The sequence below is a fragment of the Gigantopelta aegis genome, chromosome 10, assembly GCF_016097555.1.
Source record: "Gigantopelta aegis isolate Gae_Host chromosome 10, Gae_host_genome, whole genome shotgun sequence".
Lineage (NCBI taxonomy): Eukaryota > Metazoa > Mollusca > Gastropoda > Neomphalida > Peltospiridae > Gigantopelta > Gigantopelta aegis.
The window spans coordinates 19,343,659-19,368,501 of record NC_054708.1 but is presented as its reverse complement, the minus strand read 5'-3'; the positions used below and the strand labels follow the sequence as shown (position 1 = coordinate 19,368,501).

At 39.0% G+C, this 24,843-nt stretch overlaps 1 protein-coding gene across 1 annotated transcript; it reads left to right on the top strand.

The window, feature by feature from the left end:
• Nucleotides 1-5,052: 5,052 nt before the first annotated feature.
• On the top strand, nucleotides 5,053-16,721 carry LOC121384222 (RING finger protein 24-like). The gene is made up of 6 exons (XM_041514507.1): nucleotides 5,053-5,183; nucleotides 8,999-9,111; nucleotides 13,457-13,502; nucleotides 14,067-14,102; nucleotides 14,838-14,917; nucleotides 15,284-16,721. Exons 2-6 carry the CDS (start codon nucleotides 9,029-9,031, stop codon nucleotides 15,378-15,380), a joined length of 342 nt encoding a protein of 113 aa, XP_041370441.1. The 5' UTR covers nucleotides 5,053-5,183; nucleotides 8,999-9,028; the 3' UTR covers nucleotides 15,381-16,721.
• Nucleotides 16,722-24,843: the final 8,122 nt, after the last annotated feature.

The window sequence follows — 24,843 nt, the reverse complement described above, 5'->3', positions numbered from 1 at the left end:
CGGGGGAAGTGTCGGCACCAGGTTCGGTGCTCGATGAGATTCCCAATTTGGCCAATGGTATGCCGGACGGCGATTATGATTACCAGGCGGTGCTTTGTTTTGTACGGAAACAGGTCCGACTGGTGTGCGCGGATGCAATTCCGTTGGAGGAGGCTGCTCAGTCTTACAAGGGTGTTTCATTTTGGAAACCGGCCTTTAGCGACGGATGCTCCACGGCAGGATTTCGGCTTGTCGTTAGCACACGAGGCGCATGAATCTCTTGCGGAGATTGATGCTTTGATTGCGGATATCGATCGTATTTTGGGGGCGGTGGTGGAAGAGTTTCCGGCAGCGTTAGCTACCGGGAAACTGTTGCCTGCGGCGAAGGTTTTGTCCACATTTTCGTATAAGACATTGGGAGTTTCCTTCTTTCACATCCAGCCGTCGTTTCCGCTAGGGTGAAGGCACACTGCCACCCATCTCCTAATGTCAGTGTGAGTTTCAAGTTCTGCCGTTCGGATTGGCCACAAGCCCTCACTTCTTTACTCAGGTAGTAAAGGCAGTGGTGGGGCGTGTACATCTGTTGGGTATACGGATGCACAATTACCTGGACGATTGGTCAATTCCGGCGACGTCACAGACGGCATGTCTCGTGGGCGTGGAGTTCGACATGATTTTCCGATTGGGATTTATTCCCAATTGGGTCAAGTCGGAATTAGTGCCAACGCAGATTTTCACTTATCTCGGGGTGGTTTTCAACCTTGTGGAGGCGTCCGTTCTTCCGACGGATTCGCGACTTCACAATTTCATGACGTTGGTGCAATGATCCATGTGTTGATAGGCCATCTCGAATTGCTAGCGGCACCGAATGTGCGGTTCGGACGGTTCAAGAGACAGCTTAAATGGCATTTGTCCCGAGTGTGGGATGGTCTCAGCTGGGATTTGGTGATACCATTGGGGCCTTGGTTCATTCTTCCGATCCAAGAGTGTCTAGTGGACAAGTGTATGTCCCAGACCGTTCCTTTACACCCACTTTCTCCAGAGTTGGTCCTGTTTACCGATGCTTCCCTCGAGGGGTTTGGTGCACACTTTCTGGATCAACATCTGTCAGGGGTGTGGTCTCCTTCAGAGAGGAGTCGTCACATCAACCTGTTGGAGATGGAAGCAGTGCGTCACGCTTGTCTCCATTTCAGGACTGTTATTTGACATCGTCAAATTTTGTTGAGGTTGGACAACACGTCGGTTGTTGCGTACCTCAATCGGTGGGGAGGCACAAAATCCCTGTCATTGAGTCTTGCGGCTTTGGAGATTCTGGAATGGTGCAACGATTGGGGAGTGGTGTTATCAGCCAAACACATTCCTTCGTCCGTGAATGTCTTGGCGGACGCTTCGAGTCGTCGTTCCCCGGTTCAGACGGAGTGGATGTTGCACCGGACGGTGGCTTATCGAGTTCTTCAGTTGTGGGGGAGTCCTTAACTCGATATGTTTGCCACTCGCCTGAACAGTCAGTTGCCAGTGTTTGTATCACCGGGACCAGACCCACTGGCACTGGAGTACGATGCGTTGAGCATGACTGGACGGGACTGGATTTTTACACCTTTCCCCCTCCGGTTCTGCTTGGCAAGGTTCTGGCAAAGATCAGACAGCAACCTTGTCAGGTCACGCTCGTAGCCCTGAGTTGGGCAGCTCAAGCCTGGTTTCCTCCGCTCCTGTCACTTTTAGTGCAGGAGCCGGTGCGGTTGATACCCGATCTGCTCAGTCAAAGACTGCATCGGACAGAGTGGCATCCAAAGCCGGGGGTTTTCCCGACTTAACGCGTGGCGGTTGTCAGGGTTTCCCTCCGAAACCGAGGCTTTTCTAAACAGGTTGCTGAGGTCGTCTCCTCTTCGAAGCGCCTGTCTATGGAGAGGATCTACCAGTGTCACTGGCGCGCTTGGGTTCGTTGGGCGACTGAGAGGGACGTAGATCCCTTGTCGCCTACTGTTAATGACTTAGCAGAGTACTTTCTGGCTCTTGTCCAAGAAAAACAGCTGAAGGTTCAAACAGTGAGAAGTCACCGCTCGTCCATTTTCACTACTCTGAGGCAGTGTGGATATCAAGATTTCTCAACGAATTTCATGTTGCATGACTTGCTTAAGTCGTTGCAAAACATGGTCGAGAAGCCTTCCATTTTGCCTAAATGGAATGTTTTTCTAGTTCTGCATGCACTCAAAGGCAAGCCCTACGAGCCTTTGAAATTCACCAGTCTTCGTCATTGGACGTGGAAAACTGTTTCTGGTCTCACTAGCGGCTTGCGGTCGTATTAGTGAGATTCATGCTTTTTTGCATGATTTGGTGGATTACAATACGGACGGGTCAGTTACGTTACGTACTGATCCTGTTTTCGTGACTAAGAACCAGGTGCCAGGGGAAGAGTTTCCTCCGGCCATCATTCAGTGTTTATCTCGTACACTTTCTGCGGATAATTCTGATAGACTTCTTTGTCCGGTGCGGGCTTTGAAATTCTATTTGGAGCGTACTAGAAATCTCCGGCAAAACACTAAGAGACTGTTTATCTCTTTCACACGCCAACCGGGAGACATTACGAAGAATGCTTTGTCGAGATGGATTGCTGCAACCATCAAACTGGCATATGAGAAGGCGGGTGATCATGTTCTGCGGAATGTCTCCGTTCAACCTCATTAGATTCGAGCGATTTCTGCTTCCCTTAATTTCCATGATTCTTTGGACATTTTCAAGGTGTTTGACCAGTTTTATTTCCGTGATATGGCTGTTGGTCCGGACGGAACTCGGCGGATTCAATCAGTCATTGCAGGGCAGCAAGTCGTTTCGGTGTGCAGGGCCACGAGTAGGCGGCGACCCTTATTTCTTCCGGTCGCTAGCGGCAGTCTTTCTGGGAGATAGTTCTCCACCTCCTGTTTGGAGAGTGGGGGGTTGGATGGTTGACTATCTGGGGCAGTCGAGTGTCTTTTACCATTATTTGGTGTGCGGGTTTCCTCACCTTGTTAACTTGGTTTACTTTTAATTGGGGTTGTAGTTCTTCAATTTAAGTCACTTTGACATTTTATACCTCGTATGATGTGGGTTGCTTTTTCACTGTATCATTACTTGAGACGAACACTACTGGTTGAATGGGCAAGTCTGCCTTGTTTTCTTACCTCCTCCCTTTAATGTTAAATTCTCGTGCTTTAACGGTGTTATATCACGTCTGTTATAGCATTGTTGTTGTGCTAGTACGGTAAGTTGAATAAGACTATTAGAAAATTTGTTTCTAATTTTCATTATTATTCATACTTACCTAGTACTAGCACAACAACCGTTACCTCCCACCTGCCCCGAGGGAGGTCTTTTTTGATTCAGTCATTCCGGATTTTGAATCGATAACGAGGATATACGGTCTACCCATTCGTGGGTGTAGGTTATACATCCGGCAAGGGGAGATAATTCTGCAGTGGAGGTTATAACTCAGGGTCATATAACATTGTTGTTGTGCTAGTACTAGGTAAGTATGAATAATAATGAAAATTAGAAACAAATTTTCTAAATAACTTTGATGGCATGTTATACATCTCTCTGTTGGTGCATTTTCTGTGGGTGTAAAATGATGGACCTTTGTTTATGTTTTAATCAAGTACTAAATTTCAAGTAACTTATCCATCTGATGAGGTTAACCATCCAAAAATGACCTATTTTAACAAAACCTGTTGGGTCAGCATATATATTATTTCAATATAAGCTATTGTGAACAGACATTTTTATCTTCAATGTTTAAACACTTGCAGCTGACCTCAACTGTACAAGTATATTAAAATGTTGGTAATATCAAGCACTGTATTCTTGAACTGGACCATATACATAATATAATCTATATTATCAGGGGTGGATCCATGATTTTTTTAGGGAAGGTTGCAAGGTTTAAAAAGGGCAGCTATAGTATATGCTCATAGTGTAGATGCAATGTAGAAAAAGAGCACCCCAAAAAGTCAAAATAAAAGTAACTTGCATTACATAATAAACGTCTATAAAAAATATACAGCTGACCAAGATATTACATAATAAACAACTATAAACGTCTGGGCATTTTAAAAGGGCGGGTACACCCCCTAAAACCCTTCCCTTGGATCCGTGGTTGATTATTATATATGTATTATGCTATATATATAATGTCAAAAGATATTGATTTAATTAATTTAGAAAACTTATAAAAGCGATATACTGAAACAAAATTCATGTAACATATACCTGAGGCAAGTGAATGGTCCTTTTTTAGCATTGAAAAAACACTTGGGACTATTTTAATGACAATTTGGTGGAAATATTTATGGGGTTATAAATGCTAATTAAGGTATTAAAACCCCAAATAAGGCTTAAATTTAAAAACATTTCACTGTGCCAATTTTTGCTAAACGGAGTTATTTCCCCTTAATGGAAAAACTGTTTGGGGGGGGTTGGGGTAATTAAAAAATATATATATATTGTTTAAAACAGTTCTTTAAAAAGTATTCCATCAGTACATTAAATAATCGTTATCATCCTTCTCATATTTGGAAAGTGTCCGCGGTCCCTACTTACGATGTTTTGTGAAATTGGGCCTTCATGTTAATTTGTTGTTCATTCTCGTTTTATTGGCCTTTTATAATATATAGGTACGACTCTGGTATTTGCATTAAAACTGATACTATTAGATATTTGCGTAAAACCAATGTGTCGAACCTTAATTCTGCGTATTTCGTGTTTTTCCCCTTTTTCCCCTTCATCTGTCCAGAAGTGTGAAACTCGAGCAACTTTGCGTCCACCAACAATACAAACGAATGGTGCACGTGCAGAACGTTCTAACTTTAACTGGGGTTAAGTTCAGCCAGCCGTTTGTCGCTAACGCTTGTTAGACTGGTTTTTACGCAACACATTAAACCGAATGACCAATTCGGGAACCAGTCAAAATAGTTTGCAAACGTTACGCGGAAAACGTCTGGCTGAACGTAGGGATAATCCGTTGGCGGACTTCGTCAATTTCCGTTATTTTTCCGAAACATACCGAGTTCTTGTGAGAGACGAAAGGTCGAGTGTGACCCCGGAAATTATAAACCCAAACAAAATCATTTGACAGTAGATGTCGCAGTGTGTCGTGAAAGTTCATACGACGACGTTGTAGTGTTTGAAATGGTCAAATTTGATCCGTTTGTTTCAAGAATATGACAGAGTTGGTGGGTACGCTATACGTATACGGTCCTATGTCACATAAACATTGGCAATGTCACTCAGTAGGCCTACTCGGGTTAATACTGATTGAAAATAACAGGATTTTTTGTGTATAAAGAAACTGGGACATGCACTGAGGCTTATCCTTACGCTGTGTTTATCAGTATTTTTATAAACATTTCTTTTATTTTGTCATTTGTGCATTGGCAATAGCATACCTTTTTCACAACCATAGTCATAAAGTTAAATGTTGTCATTGATATATTCATTTAAATTCATATTGTCTCATCTAGTCCGAAATGTAAATGTTTTCTAATGTAAATGTTTTTGAAATGTTTTAATTTATCATTGTTATTTTAAAAGCTCAATTAGCACCAGATACATGTGCATGGAGAGGATTTTTGGTGTTGGACACCCCCCCCCCCCCCCAAACTAAATTTGTTTCTTGTTTTTCAGTATATTTTCCATTGAAACTAGTGGCAGTGCATGGCGAACATTAAGTCAATACTTTCTTAATGTGCAGGGCAAGTTTCTTCCTTCTTAAAATTGGGGGCAAATTTTTTATGTTGTTGTTGGAAGATTTATTGTGTTAATAATGATGCAAGTACTTCAATTGGGATTTAGTGAGTACGGTAGGTAATACATTCTTGGTTTGTGTGTCCATTGGTTTCACTATTTCGGTTGAGAAATGGTTGAAACATGGTGTCACAAGTTTTGAATACCAGCTATATACAGGGTATGTAATAATATTCAAACAGAAAGAACCACACTTACTACGTCCCTTCGGACTACATTGTAGCATGATGACACCCCACAATAAAGGGGCGAGGTGTAGCCCAGTTGTACAGCGCTCGCTTTATGCATGGTCAGTTTGGGATCGATCCCCGTCAGTGGGCCCATTGCACTTTTTCTCGCTCCAGCCAGTGCACCACGACTGGTACATTAAAAGCCGTGGTATGTGATATCCTGTCTATGGGATGGGTAATATAAAAGATCCCTAACAGTTAATCGAAAAGAGTAGCCCATGAAGTGGCAACAGCAGGTTTCCTCTCAATATCTGTGTGGTCCTTAACCATATGTCTGATGCCATATAACCGTAAATAAAATGTGTTGAGTGCGTCATTAAATAAAACATTTCCTTCCTTCCTTCTTCCCCACAATAAACTTTGCTTGCTACAGTCTAGACCCCAAGCTACAATTTGGCAAACTTACGAAGTCAAAACTACTCAAATAGCTCCATTTCTTTTCGATGAACATTTCCAAATTATATGTCTAAAATTACCTCATGAAAACTGCACAGATCTTTATATTTTGGACTTAATCCTACGGGACATTCAAAATTCAATATCACCACAGATGCCCCTGCATGCTACCAACCCTGGCCGGGCTGCTGGTCCTCTCTTGTACCTGCCAGCACGGGCGGTCCCCTTCTCCCACACACTCCAAACCCTTTCCTGTCCTGGACGAAGGAGCCAGCATGGACCGACACCTGCACCTACGACAGGCGTGCGCTAGAACAGCTTGCTCTAAATGTTCCCCATGACCTGACCTGTCTAGACTCCCTCCACCCTACTAAAATTCCTGCACATGTGAATGAGCAGTTGTGATTGAACTCTACAAATTGCATAATAATATTGCCACTGGGTATAAGCACTAAGCAGTGGTTTCCTGAAGAATTTATCAACGGCTGTGGTATGTGTTACCTGTCTGTGGGATGGTGCATATAAAAGACCCCTTGCTACTCCGATCGGGCTGCTGGTGCTCCCTTGCACCTGCTAGTGCAGGTGGTCCCATCTCCTACCCACCCCACCCTGTTTCCTGTCCTGGACAGAGGAGCCAGCCAAGGCCGGTACCTGTGCCCGGGACAGGCGTGTGCTACAACAGCTTGCTCTGAATGTTCCCATAAAACCCTATGACCTGACCTGACCTAATGAACAAATGTAGCAGGTTTCTTCTCTAAGACTATGCATCAAAATGATCAAATGTTTGACATCCATAAGCCAATGATTAATAAATCAATGTGCTCTAGTGGTGTTATTAAACAAAACAAACTTTTAACTTTTTATCAAGTAAAATTGATCATTACAAATGCTGATAATTGCAACACCTTTCAAATACTTGGGTTTTTACAATGTATAACATTTGTATACAATATCAATAACAAATAGTAGATCATTGTTCAATATATTATTTTAAAGTTAATATGTAAGACTTTGTATTAAAACTTTTAGCTGAACTGGTTTGAAATGGAAATGTTTTATTTAACAACAAACTAACACATTTTAATTACGGTTATATGGTGTCAGACATATGGTTAAGGACCACACATATATTGAGAGAGGAAACCTGCTGTCGCCACTTCATGGACTACTCTTTCCGATTAGCAGCAAGGGATCTTTTATATGCGCCATCCCACAGACAGGATAGCACATACCACGGTCTTTGATATACCAGTCATGGTGCACTGGCTGTGACAAGAAATAGCCCAATGGGCCCACCGACAGCGATAGACCCCAGACCGACCGCGCATCGAGCGAGCGCTGTACCACTGAGCTACAACTGCCTTAAATTGGTAGCATGTTTACATCATGCATCCCAAGGGCTGGACGGGACATACCCTAGTGGTCAGTCTAGGATCGATCCCCGTTAGTGGTGCCATTGAGCTATTTCTCATTCCCGCCGGGTAAAGTCAAAGGCCGTGGTATGTGCTACCCTGTCTGTGGGATGGTGCATATAAAAGATGCCTTGCTATTCATGGAAAAATGTAGCGGGTTTCTTTTCTGAGACTGTATGTCAAAATTACCAAATATCCAATAGCTGATGATTAATAAATCAATGTGCTCTAGTGGTGTCATTAAACAAAAAACAAACAAAATGCTGATGAATATCAGTGGGTGGTGGGGAAAAGGTGGATCTGACATAAAGAGTAGATTCTACGAAGTGGAAAACTAGAATTTCATGCAGCACAAAAAAAACACAAAAAAACCTTTGTTTTTTTGGAGGGGGTGGGGTGGCAAGATTTTGATGCCCCCTAAAATTTAGCACCCTAGGTATGAGCCTAGTTGGCCTGTGCACTAATGTGGCTCTGGTGCCACCATTAAGCTCTTCCCACCAACTCCAGACCCTTTACTGGCCTCAGACCACAATTAATTTCGCTATATGTTTCTATATAGCCTTAGTGGCTATAACATTTTTATTAATATCAGCAGGCCCGTGAAGTTTTGTGTGTACCTTTGCCTGCATGGGGGACACATACCCTGAAAAGGACAACCCCTGTTGTCCAGCTCTTTCTCCCAGCATATTGGTTTAAACAGACACACCCTCTAAACCAGGCCGGAGTACACCCATTTTACACAAAAAGCACTACTTTTGCATGGGCCGGAATTACCACAAACAAGTCTTCAATGTCAACAAGTTACACATGTTTACAAACTACATGCTATCCCCTGTCACTTCAGTCAAACAGTTGCCACTTCATAGCTGTCTGCCATGAAATAATCACAGTCAAACAGCAGACTACTTGCGCGGTGAAACTTCCGGATTTTGGACAACCAAATGGGAAGATAACTGTAATCTGAGGCCTATCACTGACCTGGACGGAGGAGCCGGCCAAGGCCGGCACCTGTGACCATGACAGGTGTGCACTACAACAGCTTTCTCTGAATGTGCACATTAAGCCCTATGACCTGGCCTGACCTGACCCGACCACCATTAAGTTTGAGCCCAGTAATATATAATATCTGTTGCAGAGTGTTTTTGTTTTTTTTATATAATTTTTAATTTTTTTTATTTATAAATAATTTTCTTGTTTAAATTTTAGATTTGAAAGCCATGACAGTTTTCCAGCAGGATGTTTATCTATGACTGGGCACTTGTTGGATTTGGATTGTTTATTTTGCTGATATGTTTTCTGTGTTTCTGTCGCATGTGGAGGTAAAATATTAAAGAGACCGCCCTGAGTAACTTTGCTGTCATTGTTAAGATGTCGCCGGCTCACAGAGACTTTTTAATTACATATTAAATATATTTTTTTGAATAAAATATCAGTGGCTTATAGTGTTTCTGATTGTCCAAATGTTTGTACTTGTTCCAATTTCACTACTACAGTGAAACTTGTCTTAACCGGATCACACAGGAGAACTAATATTTATCTGATTTACACAGGATCTGGTGTATAGAGGGGCACGTTATAGAATTTAAAAAATCCAGGACCATGAAACTTGGCAAGTTTTAACAGGATTTCTGGTTTGTCCAGGTTCCAGTTGAGACAGGTTTCACTGTATATATATATTTTTTTAATACATGTATATGTATTAAATTATTGGAAGTCCAAGTCCAGTTTGGGCTATCTGAAAAGAGTATGGCAATCAGAAAGACATTGATATTCCAAACAAGAAACTACATTTTGTATGGTATATAATTTTGCTCATTACCAAATTTATGAGTCAAAAACATATTACAATAGCAGCAAACTAAGGTCAATTCCTTTAACACTGTTTTGTTTTATGTGTTTTTGTGATAAAAAAAAAAAAAAAAAAAAAATTGTAATAAATACCGTATTGTTCCTATTTGTATCATTAAACGGTACCAGTAAAATAGTAAAAGTGGCTTACTTGACTGCCGACTTGCAATGATTATAATCGGTAAACAAATAAAATCCAAACAGGTGAAGCACTACGACACTAGTATGGGCGAACAGTATGTCACACATGTCATTTATCAAATGTATGTCGCTGTTATCTCCACGCAGAATGAACGCACGACACTCCGTTAACGCTGTTCAAAACCGGAAGTACAAACATACCGGTAGGTATTTACACCGACACCGTAACACCGTTTAAAAAACGGGTAAATGATAACTTTAAGCAAACTGCAAACTGGAGTCAAATGTCAACAATTTAACTTTAACTAAACCTACCATGTATTTTGATAAATCAGCTGACGATGTACGGTACGCTACGTCATTTCAACAAGAAAACGTCACTGGTGGAGTGACTCGGCAGCAAAGCTTTTGATGTCTCAGCGAGCCAGACGCATTGACAGTTTGATACGAGGATTTTTCACACGTATTACGAAACGTGTTCTAGTACTCTAATTAGCGCACCCCCTTTGTGTTTTGCATCGCGCCCGGGCGCTACAAATAAGAATAATACGGTAATACTAAAGTCTGTACAGTGTGTATAGTGGTATTATGTTATTCCAATGTTAGAAATTGAGAAGCAGTTCTATAAAGTAGATTTCTTATTAAGACTTATACCATGTATTCAAAACTGTTCTGGTGCTGGGAACATGTTCCTGAATGTTTCGAAGAGGTAAGAACATCTTCATGGACATGTTCCTGAATGTTTCGAAGAGGCAAGAACATCTTCATGGACATGTTCCTGAATGTTTCGAAGAGGCAAGAACATTTCATGGACATGTTCCTGCATGTTTCGAAGAGGCAAGAACATCTTCATGGACATGTTCCTGAATGTTTCGAAGAGGCAAGAACATTTCATGGACATGTTCCTGAATGTTTCGAAGAGGCAAGAACATTTCATGGACATGTTCCTGCATGTTTCGAAGAGGCAAGAACATGTTCGTGGACATGTTCCTGCATGTTTCGAAGAGGCAAGAACATGTTCGTGGACATGTTCCTGAATGTTTCGAAGAGGCAAGAACATCTTCATGGCCATGTTCCTGAATGTTTCGAAGAGGCAAGAACATCTTCATGGACATGTTCCTGAATGTTTCGAAGAGGCAAGAACATTTCATGGACATGTTCCTGAATGTTTCGAAGAGGCAAGAACATCTTCGTGGACATGTTCCTGAATGTTTCGAAGAGGCAAGAACATGTTTGTGGACATGTTCCTGCATGTTTCGAAGAGGCAAGAACATGTTCGTGGACATGTTCCTGAATGTTTCGAAGAGGCAAGAACATGTTCGTGGACATGTTCCTGAATGTTTCGAAGAGGCAAGAACATGTTCGTGGACATGTTCCTGCATGTTTCGAAGAGGCAAGAACATCTTCATGGACATGTTCCTGCATGTTTCGAAGAGGTCACTAGTGGTTACACAGTTGTTTGTGGTTACACAGTTGTTAGTGGTTACACAGTTGTTTGTGGTTACACACTTGTTTGTGGTTACACACTTGTTAGTTGTTACACACTTGTTAATGGTTACACAGTTGTTTGTGGTTACACAGTTGTTTGTGGTTACACACTTGTTCATGGACATGTTCCTGAATGTTTTGAAGAGGCAAGAACATGTTCATGGACATGTTCCTGGATGTTTCGAAGAGGCAAGAACATCTTCATGGACATGTTCCTGCATGTTTTCAACTCTCATACTACCTCACATAGGAACGTGTGGTTGCACAGTTGTTAGTGGTTACACAGTTGTTAGTGGTTACACATTTGTTTGTGATTACACAGTTGTTAGTTGTTACACACTTGTTTGTGATTACACACTTGTTAGTTGTTACACACTTGTTTGTGATTACACACTTGTTAGTTGTTACACACTTGTTTGTGATTACACAGTTGTTAGTGGTTACACACTTGTTTGTGGTTACACACTTGTTAGTGGTTACACACTTGTTTGTGGTTACACAGTTGTTAGTGGTTACACACTTGTTTGTGGTTACACACTTGTTAGTTGTTACACACTTGTTTGTGATTACACACTTGTTAGTTGTTACACAGTTGTTAGTGGTTACACACTTGTTTGTGATTACACACTTGTTAGTTGTTACACACTTGTTAGTTGTTACACACTTGTTAGTGGTTACACACTTGTTAGTGGTTACACACTTGTTAGTGGTTACACACTTGTTTGTGATTACACACTTGTTAGTTGTTACACACTTGTTAGTGGTTACACACTTGTTAGTGGTTACACACTTGTTTGTGGTTACACACTTGTTAGTGGTTACACACTTGTTTGTGATTACACACTTGTTAGTGGTTACACACTTGTTAGTGGTTACACACTTGTTAGTGGTTACACACTTGTTAGTGGTTACACACTTGTTTGTGATTACACACTTGTTAGTGGTTACACACTTGTTAGTGGTTACACAGTTGTTACTGGTTACACAGTTGTTTGTGGTTACACACTTGTTTGTGGTTACACACTTGTTAGTTGTTACACACTTGTTAGTGGTTACACACTTGTTTGTGGTTACACACTTGTTAGTGGTTACACAGTTGTTAGTGGTTGCACACTTGTTAGTGGTTGCACAGTTGTTAGTGGTTACACAGTTGTTTGTGGTTACACAGTTGTTAGTGGTTACACACTTGTTAGTGGTTACACAGTTGTTAGTGGTTGCACACTTGTTTGTGGTTGCACAGTTGTTAGTGGTTGCACACTTGTTAGTGGTTACACAGTTGTTAGTGGTTACACAGTTGTTTGTGGTTACACACTTGTTAGTGGTTACACACTTGTTAGTGGTTACACACTTGTTTGTGGTTGCACAGTTGTTAGTGGTTGCACAGTTGTTAGTGGTTGCACAGTTGTTAGTGGTTGCACAGTTGTTAGTGGTTACACACTTGTTTGTGGTTACACACTTGTTAGTTGTTACACAGTTGTTAGTGGTTACACACTTGTTAGTTGTTACACACTTGTTAGTGATTACACACTTGTTAGTTGTTACACACTTGTTTGTGGTTACACAGTTGTTAGTTGTTACACACTTGTTTGTGGTTACACACTTGTTAGTTGTTACACAGTTGTTAGTGGTTACACACTTGTTTGTGATTACACACTTGTTAGTTGTTACACACTTGTTTGTGATTACACACTTGTTAGTGGTTACACACTTGTTTGTGATTACACAGTTGTTAGTGGTTACACACTTGTTTGTGATTACACACTTGTTAGTTGTTACACACTTGTTTGTGATTACACACTTGTTAGTTGTAACACACTTGTTTGTGATTACACACTTGTTAGTTGTTACACACTTGTTTGTGATTACACACTTGTTAGTTGTTACACACTTGTTTGTGATTACACACTTGTTACTTGTTACACACTTGTTTGTGATTACACAGTTGTTAGTTGTTACACACTTGTTTGTGATTACACACTTGTTAGTTGTTACACACTTGTTTGTGATTACACACTTGTTAGTTGTTACACACTTGTTTGTGATTACACAGTTGTTAGTGGTTACACACTTGTTTGTGGTTACACAGTTGTTAGTGGTTACACACTTGTTTGTGGTTACACAGTTGTTAGTGGTTACACAGTTGTTTGTGGTTCATATGTGTGACACTGTTCATCTTTTTGCATTCAGGATCCGAAGATACCAGTCCCGCAAAGAAACTACTGGATGCATACATGTAAGTGTAAATCGTTCTTTATTATTATTAAAGTCACAGATCCTAGTTTCAACCCATTAAAATGGACACTAAAAGTAAAGTAAAGTGTGTTTTGTTTAACAACACCACTAGAGCACGTTGATATATTAATCATAGGCTATTGGATGTCAAACATTTGGTAATTCTGACTCGTAGTCTAGAGGAAACCCGTGACATTTTCTTAATGCAGCAAGGGATCTTTGATATACACTTTCCCACAAACAGAAAAGCACATACCACGGTCTCTGACCAGTTGTGGTGCACTGGTTGGAGCAAGAAAAAACCCAATCAGTTGAATGGATACACTGATGTGGTTCGATCCTGCGACGCAAGCTCCTCAAGCGAGCTCTCAACTGACTTTTAATAGAAAACTTTTAAGTGGCCTTTTTTTTTTTTAAACCTGATTTTCTTCTCTATAATTGGTTTCTATACAAACAGTTTATTGTTGGAATACTAAGAGAAACTTTTTTTTTATAGTTTTACTGAGCAGAATCCTTTATCATTGATGTTTAATAATGCGTGGGATTTTTTTGGTTGTTCTTTTAGGTGAGCTATGCCAAAAACAAGACTTGTTGTAATGATGTAAGTATGGGCTACAGCTTTCATTCAGTTAATTTAGTGACAATACATACCTCTACCAATTAAGCATGGTACATTAGAATGTATCCTGGCAGAGCAATTTAATTGATTTGACTTAGGAGTAAAATAATTACTGCTTGGCCATATACTGTATATACTGTTCGGTATTGGTATCGTGTCAATACTGAGATTTACTGTACCGAGCAAATCTCAAAATACTGAAATTTCTGTATTCAAAAATGTTATTAGCCATTTAGTACAGCACTAACAATATATCTAACAAATGCAAAATAGTTGAAAAGAAGAGACAGATGAGGGCCTTGTGTATGGAATTTAATTTTATTGAGATGAAATTAGTGTGTGAGCCTTAACTCAGGCATGCATTTAAAGCCGAGTATACCGAAAATACCACTGAATAGCAGTATCGGTATTGTGTCCGTACTGAATCCTGTACCGATACTGAGGTAAATTGTCCACAAAATACCGATACCAAACCGGAAATTTCAATACCACCCAGCTCTAAAAATAATAGTATTTGAGTGAAATTGTTTCTCACCTCCAAATTCAATACCATACATGTTAACTTTTGGCTACCTTTCTCATATATACATGTATTTGAATAACAATTGGGGTTTCATAACATTTGTTGGGTTAGGAAAAGATTTTTTGTTTTAAAGATTAAATAATTTTGATTTTGCATTATTTTTTTCATTTAATTTTTTTAATTTGATATTTTAGAATTGTGCTGTTTGCCTTGAAGAATTTCAGCCGAAGGAGACTATAACTATTTGTCCTTGTAAACATGGCTTCCACAAAAAGTAAGTTGCATGGTTTATTTATGATGTACGTAATATATCGGACTAAGTTATTGAGTATTTCATATGTGTATTTGTTGATACAAAGAATGTTTGTTGATTTTCATCAATAATGAATAAGATAAAAATGTGGTATTTATTAATGTTTCATGTCTGAGCCTGGATCCACATATCGACCATTTTACTGAATGTTTATGCCTGTCTATAGATAATAATTTTTGTCTGAAGTTCTTTTTAATAAATGTTTCAAATACTGTACTGTAATTGCTAAAGATTATAGATCTATTTTTGGGGTATACAGTATAACGATGTTTGAAAATGATTTGGTTATGAGTTTAAATTATTAAATGTAATTTGTTTTTATTTTAGATGTTTGTCCGAATGGCTTAAACAACACAACACATGTCCCATGTGTAAATCTGATGTAACTGTGTGTGGAGAAAGAAGCATCCTGGTGGAAACGTGACACGAGTCATCTACCCACTTTCTTCCAATGCTCTTTACATGGTCTCGTACTGCAGTGACAAGTGAAACAAACATTTCAAAGGTTTATCAACACAGCACATTTTAAACAGCAGCTATTTGGTGTCTAAAATATGGATATATTGACATTTGGTCATACTGCAGTGTCAAGTGTAACAAACACTTCAAAGAAAAGTTTGATCAACACAGCACATTTTAAACAGCAGCTATTTGGTGTCTAAAATATGGATATTTTGACATTTGGTCATACTGCAGTGTCAAGTGTAACAATACACTTCAAAGAAAAGTTTGATCAACACAGCACATTTTAAACAGCAGCTATTTAGTGTAATAACATACAGATATTTTGACATTTAGTCATACATCAATGTCAAGTGTAACAAGCACTTCAAAGAATAGAAGAGGTTTATCAACACAGCTCATTTTAAACAGCAGCTATTTGGTGTAATAACATACGGTTATTTTGTTTTTGGGAACTGGGAAACTCTTTTTACGTGCCCCTATCCACAAGGGTTCAGGCACGCCCACCCCGGATTCAGCCTCTGACTTCGCCAGTGACCGACTGTTTTTAGTCATACTGCAGTGTTAAGTGTCATAAACACTTCAAAGAATAGAAGAGCACATTTTAAACAGCAGCTATTTGGTGTAATAACATATGGTTATATTGACATTTGGTCATAATGCAGTGTGATGAAAGAAAAGGAAAGGAGTATCTGTTTAACGACTTCTCAGCACATTTTAAATTACAACTATTTGAAGTCTTAACATTTGGTTATTTCGACATTTTGTAGATTCAGAAAAAGGGAGCAAACCTACTGCTACTATATAGGCTATTCCTAGCAAAACAGAAGCAAATGATCTTTTATTTGCACTTTCCCTCGTACATACCACGGCCTTGATGAACCTGGCCTCGTGCTTATCAAACATTTAGAATCTATACTCGAGACTAATAGAGACTGAGACTGTAAAATCATGGCAACACCATACAATTGCATCCATGTGACGTAATTAGAGATCGAGTCTTAACTAAAAGTTTTATGGGTCATTGGTTGGGACGAGAATAATCTTAAGTCCACTGAGGGTGATCGATCGATCACTGTTGAAATTTTAAAATAATTATATAATGTTTGATTGCCATGTTGTAGCGTGGTCATGGTGCTTTTTTATAATGTACAGTGGCTCTTGAAGTCAGTATCTGTTTGTGGACCCATTGGGATATTTTCCATTCCAAGCTTCAAAACAGGAAAATGCTTATAAAAGATCCTTTGTTGCCAGTCCAGAGAACTACATGTATATAGTAATAAATTTCTTTGGTTGAATGCTAGGTCAGATGTCTTGATTACTTTATGTTTTAATATCTAATGCTGATTTTGAAAGTGTGCTGAGTGTTGTTAAACCATTTGCATCCTCTCCTTTCACTGTTTACAAAACATTTGGAGAATACAATGAAACATGATACAGTTATATATGCAGGGATATTTGTAGTGAAGAGGATGTAAAGAGAAGAGAGAATAACACTACTTGATGAATATTTTTACCACTGCATATGCATATTCAATATTGTAATGTGATGATATATACAGTCAAACCTGTCCTAGCGGCCACCTGTATTCAGCAGTCACCTGCCTTAAGCGGCCACTTTTTTCCCTCCCAAACAATTTATAACGTAAATGCACCTGTAATAAGCCGTCACCTGTCTAACGTGGCCAGCAGCCACCCAAGTCAGTAAAATACCTGTATTAAGCGGCCACAGTAAATGTTTACTATTATATAAAAGGGATATTTAACAACAGCGATAAGATGCAGCAAATAACCGATCTTCACACCTTCAGGAATACTAGTACCCATTCAGTCCCGACATCTGTACTGTGTATCAATTAAGAAAGTATGACTATGGAAAGCATCTAATTGCCTCTGGGCAGGCTACGCTTGACTTTTGTAGATTCACTTACTTTTACAATACACCACATGAAGTAGAAATTAAATGGAAAGAGAAAACAAACTTGTTGAGAATGGTTAATTTAATACATTCCAGTTGCAGTTTTTCCTGAAAGAGGTGACATGTCAAAAATGTATTTATAGTAAACTGTGAAGCACACATCCATTAATTAGCAGTAAAGATGCTAAAACAACAACATGTTTTAAAGACTATATGTCACAACCTGTAAACAGTGGCCACCTGTCCTAAGTGGCCACTTTTATCTACTCCCTTGTGTGACCGCTTAAGACATGAATGATAATATTTACTTGGTGATCCAAGATGCCTATGCATGTATACATACATGTATATATGTATAAGTATGTTAAAAAAGTGGACTGTCCAGAATGATATCTCTGTAAACTGGCATTATCTGAAAGTTCTGTCCAAATGGCAATAGTTTGGGTGACATCTGTCTAATCCAGCATTCTCTTACTACAATTGTGAGAACAATCATTTATGTCACATGTTGCTCACACAATTTTGTGTAACCTTTTTTGGGGGGGGGGGGGGGGGGGGGCAGAATTTAACTCGGTCAGTTAAGTGCACGCTCCTTCGTGGATCCATTAAGCTGATTGTTTTTTTTCTCGTTCCAATCAGTGCCCCACAAAAGGTCAAAGGCTGTGGTATGTGCTTTCCTGTCTGTGGAAAAGTGCATATAAAAGATCCCTTGCAGCATTAGGAAAAATGTAGCAGGTTTCCTTTGATGACTACAAATCAAAATTACCAAATGTATTAAATTTAGGACATTATTGACATCGACATAATGGCCAAAAATGGGTTCTGCAAATTAAAAATTTCCAGAGCCCTATGATTATCAGCAAATTCTATCATTCCCCCATGCTTATAACTGGTTTAGACAGATTCCGCTGTATTTGTATTGGGTGATTAAAAACAAATGTCCCACTTTTTTAAGGGACCGTCTCAAAATTTCATCACTTCTCCCTAAACAAATAACCCTCTAATACTTTCAACCCACAAATGACGTCATGACAAGATGACGTCATGTGTGAAACATGTCACTGTAAGAGAGTCTTATGCTGTACTCGTGGGGGGGTGGGGGGGAATTTATGACTTGTCAAACTGTAATTGCCGAGACTAATAATTATACTGTTCATGTGTAGTTCATGAAATTCTTTGTTAACTGTGGTTTCGAATTTCACTTTATAAATAAATAAATTTAAAAAAAAATAATAATAAAATAAAATTTTGACACTTTCATTTTTGACTTTTTATCCGCATGGGTGTTTTACCCCCTTCTCAATTCTGCAGGTTATTTGTTTAGGGAGAAGTGATACAATTTTGATATGGTCCCTAAGTTCCATAGTTGGAAAAGTATGCAATGCAGAACGTTAAAATATTGTACAAAATCAGTTTATTGTGTATTGATGTAAAATTTTCTCTCTTTTTTTCAAAAAAATATTTTTTTACTATTAAAATTGTGCATGGTATAAATATTAATGTGACAAATTACCACTGAGAGGTATCTCATCACCTAATGTGTGTACTAAAATAATGGTCGACTGGTCCACCTTCTTCTACCACACCCAAACATATTTTCCTTCTAGAATAAAACTTCGTTCTTTGATTTATGACACCCATCCCCCCCAGTTTTTTTATAATTTCCTTTTAATGTCTCTTGACTGCAACATTATGAACTATTCAGTAAAAGACTGTCTCTTTGAGAAAGCTGACAATGATCATTCAGATAAATTCAAATTAAATGGTAAAAATCTTAAAATGTTAATGGTAAAAATAACACTAGAATAATTAAAGATTACATTTCATCTTAGAAAAAAAACTGACTATGGGCTTTAGAAAAACAAAATGGTGGGCCAATCGACCATTGTTTTTATTACATACAGCAAATGTAGAGAAGGTTTTCATTGTGTAGTATTTTTGGACATTATGTTTTGTATTGCACACCATGTAAAAAAAATGAAAATTTTACCATCATTATACCACATAATAAGCTTGTTTTGTGCAAAATGTCAATTTTGTTAATATATATATATATATATATATATATATATATATACTCTTCAAAAGAAGAAACGCAAAACCACATTGTCGTAACATTTGGAGAATTGATTTAATTATTGAATGGTGAGTCCGATAATTACCAAATGTTGCAGGATTGTTCACAATTCACTCTAGTCCATTGTGAGTAAGTGATAGGACACACCACCAAGGTCAAGGTCATCTGGAGTCAATACCGGGTGTGGCCTCCACTTGTGTTGACAACTGCCTGGCACCGCCTGCCCATTGAAGCAACCAGAGTACGGATGACGTCCCGGGGGATGGTGGCCCACTCGGCCTGCAAGGCTGCTGCCAGCTCGGGCAGGGTCTGGGGCTGTGGTTGTCGCTGTCGGAGGCGTTGGTCCAACTCGTCCCATAGATGCTCAATTGGGTTCAAATCCGGTGATGTCGATGGCCAAGGAAGGACATTAATGTTGTTGTTCTGTAGGAAAGCCGTTGTGAGACGTGCTGTGTGAGGCCTGGCGTTGTCATGTTGGAACACTGCGTTGGCGTTGGCCATAACTGGAACGATGTGTGGCCGGAGGATCTGGTCAATGTAGCCCTGTGCATTCAGGTTGCCCTGCACGTGAACCAGGTCAGTTCTGCCAGTGTGTGAGATGGCTGCCCACACCATGACACTACCCACGCCGAATCTGTCCACTTCCTGCACGCAGTTTGCCGCATAACGTTCACCACGACGCCTATACACGCGACATCTTCCATCATGACGTCGGAGCAGAAATCGGGACTCGTCACTGAACCACACCGGTCTCCATCGCAGTTGAGGCCATTGTCGATGAATCTGGCACCACTGCAGTCGGAGTCGACGGTGTTGTGGTGTTAAGATGACACCTCGAACTGGACGTCTGGCACGAATTCCTACCTCACGTAGGCGGTTCCGTACGGTCTGGTCGGATATCCTGCGCAAACCTGGTATTGCTGCGGCTGTGGAGGTGGCAGTAGTCAATCGTTCCCGAAGGTGGCGTACCCGGATGTAGCGGTCCTGCCCGGGGGTAGTGACCCGTGGTCGACCGGATCTAGGGAGGTCACGTGTTGATCCATGTTGCTGGTAACGGTCCCACAGTCTGGAGATGGTGCTTGGGGACACATGGAATGCCCTGGCAACGGCCGTTCTGGATTCGTCTGCGTCTAGTCGGCCGATGGCATTGTTTCTCTGCGGTTCACTGAGACGTGGCATGTCCTGGATTGTCAACTGTCGGCCAGATACAGAGGCCAGGCAAGCGAACACCCTGCACTTTTATACTGTCGGTGTTCATGTTGCACGTGCAGACAACGCACGTGCAGTGGTGACATGGTTTGCACGTGGCTGCGTTTTTGCGAATATTCACATTTTGGAACTTTATTGTACAGTAGCTGCGTTTTATCGAATGTAACCGTGGGAATGTGTTTGGGACATGTAATGACCTTATATTCACAAAGCATGAACCGGTAGGAAACATAAAATCGGAGTTATAACCCATTTGTACCCTTTTGCGTTTCTTTTTTTGAAGAGTATATATTGCATACTGTACCCCACTATTCAACTTCTAAAAGTGATATGTTTGTTTTTTAATGATCCAATATATAATGTAAAGTAATGATTCAAAGCTTCCAACCTAGATTAAATATATATTTAGGAAATTATTCTTATATAATTATGCTATATTTCAGCAGGTATGCATGCGCTTGATATTTAATGTATGTATATATATATATCTCTTAACGAAAGTCTGATGCAAGAATTTTTTTTTTTTTTTTTTACTTTCTTTGTACATTTGGAAGTTTTAACATTTTTATTACTAGTTCTAATATCATTGCGACATTTATAAAATATGGGATAAAATGTAATTATTTGTCCAAAATATGTATCCATTTATTATATGGCATGCAGTATAATATATTTTTTTATGAAGTTGTAAGGTGTAGGATACAAGTCCCCAGAACATGATGCTCAACTTACATTATAATTTATGTAAGGTGAAGAAATACAGGGTTATGATGATCCAATGTTTTTCTCCGTCCAAACCAGTTCAGTATATCAAACGTTGTAGTACGTGATTTCCTATCTGTTGAAAAGCATATTTTAAAAAAATCCCTTGCTGTTGTTTGGTTGGCAAATGTTTTTTTCTCTCGTTCAGAAATTAAATATATATTTAAAATACATATGCAGGTGTAATATTTGTGCCGATTTTATGGTGACTCAGTCTTTCACAAATTTTTGAATAAACAAATTGATGCGTAACATTGATCAAGATGGCACATAAGTAAAAAAGACATGTATCACACAGGTTGTAGTAATACTAATATGCTGCTTTCTAAGATACATTCCATCAAATCAAATTGTATATCATGTGACTAAAGCTGCTACCTAGTTATATACTGTTCTGATTTTTTTTAAAGATTTTAAACAAAACTTTATGACAAGTCCTGTCTCATTTCTCGCTAATGACATACTTGGCAGTATTCAGTTTAAAATTAGGGGAACTTTGACTCATTGAGATGTTATTTGATATAGTGCTACTTACAACAGATGAATAAGCCTAAGTGTATTTAGGAACTGGGTGTAGCCTGAGATACAATAGGTCATGAGATACATTTCCGTTAGTGGATCCATTACAGGCCCATAGGAATAATATCTGTTTTGGGGAACATAATCTCTATTGGGGGTAGGAACAGTCTCCAGTGGGTGGGTGGGTGGGGGCACAAGCCATATTTTTTTAATTATTTATATAGAGAAGGACAACATTTCTTTTACATTTTCATTCTCATGGGGGGCTTGCATTAGATTACTTGTGTCCGTTACTATTTGTATTGTTTGTATCGGCCTCGGTGGTATGCTTAGTGTCTAAGCCATTAGCCTTGAGACTGATACCAAATGTACTCCAATCTGGAGAGTGGGCGGGACATAGACCAGTGGTAAAGCGTTTGCTTGATGTGCAGTCGGTTTGGGATCGATCCCCATCAGTGGAGCCATTGGGCTATTTCTCGTTCCAACCAGTGCACCACAACTGGTATATCAAAGGCCATGGTATGTGCTATCCTGTCTGTGAGGTGGTACATATAAAACATCCCTAGCTGCATTAGGGAATTACTAAATGTTTGACATCCAATAGCCGGTGATTAATTAATCAATGTGCTCCAGTGGTGTCATTAATTAATTAATCAATGTGCTCCAGTGGTGTCATTAAACAAAACAAACATCCAATCTGGAGTGATGCATCGTTAAATAAAAGATTTCCTTCTTCCAATCTGGAGTGAGTTTTAACAGCTCACGGTTTAAGACTACTCACTTACTGTACCTAAGCAGTAAAAACACTCTGGGTGGGAGGCGATACTAAGTTGTGAACCAAGTACCTATCATTCTTAAAGTCAGCGGCTCAACCACTGCTGAGGTCAGTGATTTTCATTACATACAGTGAAACCCCTCTAAACAGCACCTGGGGTGGATCCAGCTTTTCTGATGAGGGGGGGTCCAAGACAAAAAGGGCCCATAACATTATGAAAAGGCACTATTGAAAAATTACACACGGTTCACATGGGCCATAATATAATAGTGCTACAACAGGGACGCTGGCAGACGTATTCTACAGTGTTCTATACATTGACAGAAAATGCCAATATTTTATAATATTAAATTACCGTGGTATTTGAACAAATCAAAACGGTTATGATCGTTCAAATATCACGTGAGTTATACTGCGCTTGCGCTAATTTAGTATTTTTGTGCAGGCAGCGGGAGCCCTCTAATCGTTTGAAAATAATAATTTTAAAAAACTAAATAAATTTGTAAAAAACCTAAAAATCCTAAATAAAAGGGGCACTTCTCAAATTTGAGGAGGGGTCCGGACACCTTGGACCCCCCCTCTAGGTCCACCCCAGAGCACACTCATTGGCTTAAGTAAAAAAAAAAAAATCAGTTTTAAAGCATATCTTGTTTAAAGAGGTTCTATTATGTACCAATATTTAAAAAGAGATCATGAGAAACATCTGGTTTTGATGGAATTTTAGTATACTCAGGGTTGGGTTTTAAGAGGTTTCACTGTATCACGACTAGTTTATTTAGTCCTCTACCAGTCCAACCAGAAGAGACTATAGGTCCTACCAGTCCAAACGGAGGAGATTATAGGTCTTACCAGTCTAACCGGAAGAGACTATAGGTCCTACCAGTCCAAACAGAGGAGATTATAGGTCTTACCAGTCTAACCGGAAGAGACTATAGGTCCTACCAGTCCAACCGGAGGGGATTATAGGTTTTGCCTCTGTCCTTCTGTCCATCTGTCTGTATGTCATACATATTGTTTTCCAGACTTATTTTCACAATGCCTCAAGATAATGAGTTGAAATGTTGTCCATACTGTTATAGATCAAGTTTATCTTTCATGGTGATTTTACCCCTTTTTCACAGTTATGAACATGTATATTGCTTTAGCAGTACTTTTTTGTACAGTTGTGATGTACAAAAATAAAATTAATAAATTTAATACTTGATTTGTTTGTTTGTCTTCTCTGTTAGTATTATCCAGTGATATTTATGTTGGGACAATTTAGTAGCGAGTGGGTCTTCAATTTTTATATTTATTTTTAATTTTTAATTTTTTTGGGGGAATGGGGGTGAATTAGGGTTTTTAATTATTTAGTTCACTTATCTGAACCAGCATGCAAACTGGTGATTTTTTATTTTTTTATTGCGAACCTAATCGGTTAAATCAAGGTAATTCTCTCACACTTGATGACAGTGTTTTATGACAGTTGGCACAAGATGGGAATGATTTATTAGATGACAGCGGATTATTTATTACATTCCCACAATTTAAAAACATTTATAATCTTGATGTCAACTTTTTAAAATACCATGGTCTTTTAAGTGCAGTGAAGCAGTATTGCAATACATTTAAAATAAAAAAAAATTAAAAGAAAGTTGCAAAATCCTATTTTTCCCTATAATAATTCAAATCTTAAGATAAGTTGTAAAGGTAGTAAACATTTTTACAATATTTTATTGGATTCGAGATTTTTAAAATATAAATTTAATTTACAATGGGAAAAAGAATTAAATTTCAAATATGATGATAATTGGAAAATGGTAAATACAATACTTTTTCGCTGCACAGATGGTACAGAATTAAGATGGTTTCAGTACAAAATTATTCATAGGATATTGCCTACAAATAAGTTTTTACATAACATAGGATATATTGATTCACCTCTTTTGCTCCTGTAAACGTGAAATATTAAAACTAATACACCTATTTTGGGAATGTAATGACGTTAGGCATATTTGGGAACAATTAAAGCTTTGGATGCAACAAAAAACTGGTATAATAATGAACTTTACAAAAGAAAATAAAATTTTGGGATTTAAGACGAGTAACAATGATCCTATTAATGCTATTATATTAATAACTAAACAGTTAATATTTAAAAATCATTTAAAGTGTCTCATCCCAGA

Excerpts from the sequence above, each read along its gene's own strand:
- LOC121384222 (XM_041514507.1), top strand. The coding sequence starts at position 9,029 with ATGTTTATCTATGACTGGGCACTTGTTGGATTTGGATTGTTTATTTTG. Across the intron at positions 9,112-13,456 it reads TGTTTCTGTCGCATGTGGAG|GATCCGAAGATACCAGTCCC; the intron begins GTAAAATATTAA and ends TTTTGCATTCAG. Across the intron at positions 14,918-15,283 it reads AAACATGGCTTCCACAAAAA|ATGTTTGTCCGAATGGCTTA; the intron begins GTAAGTTGCATG and ends TTTTTATTTTAG.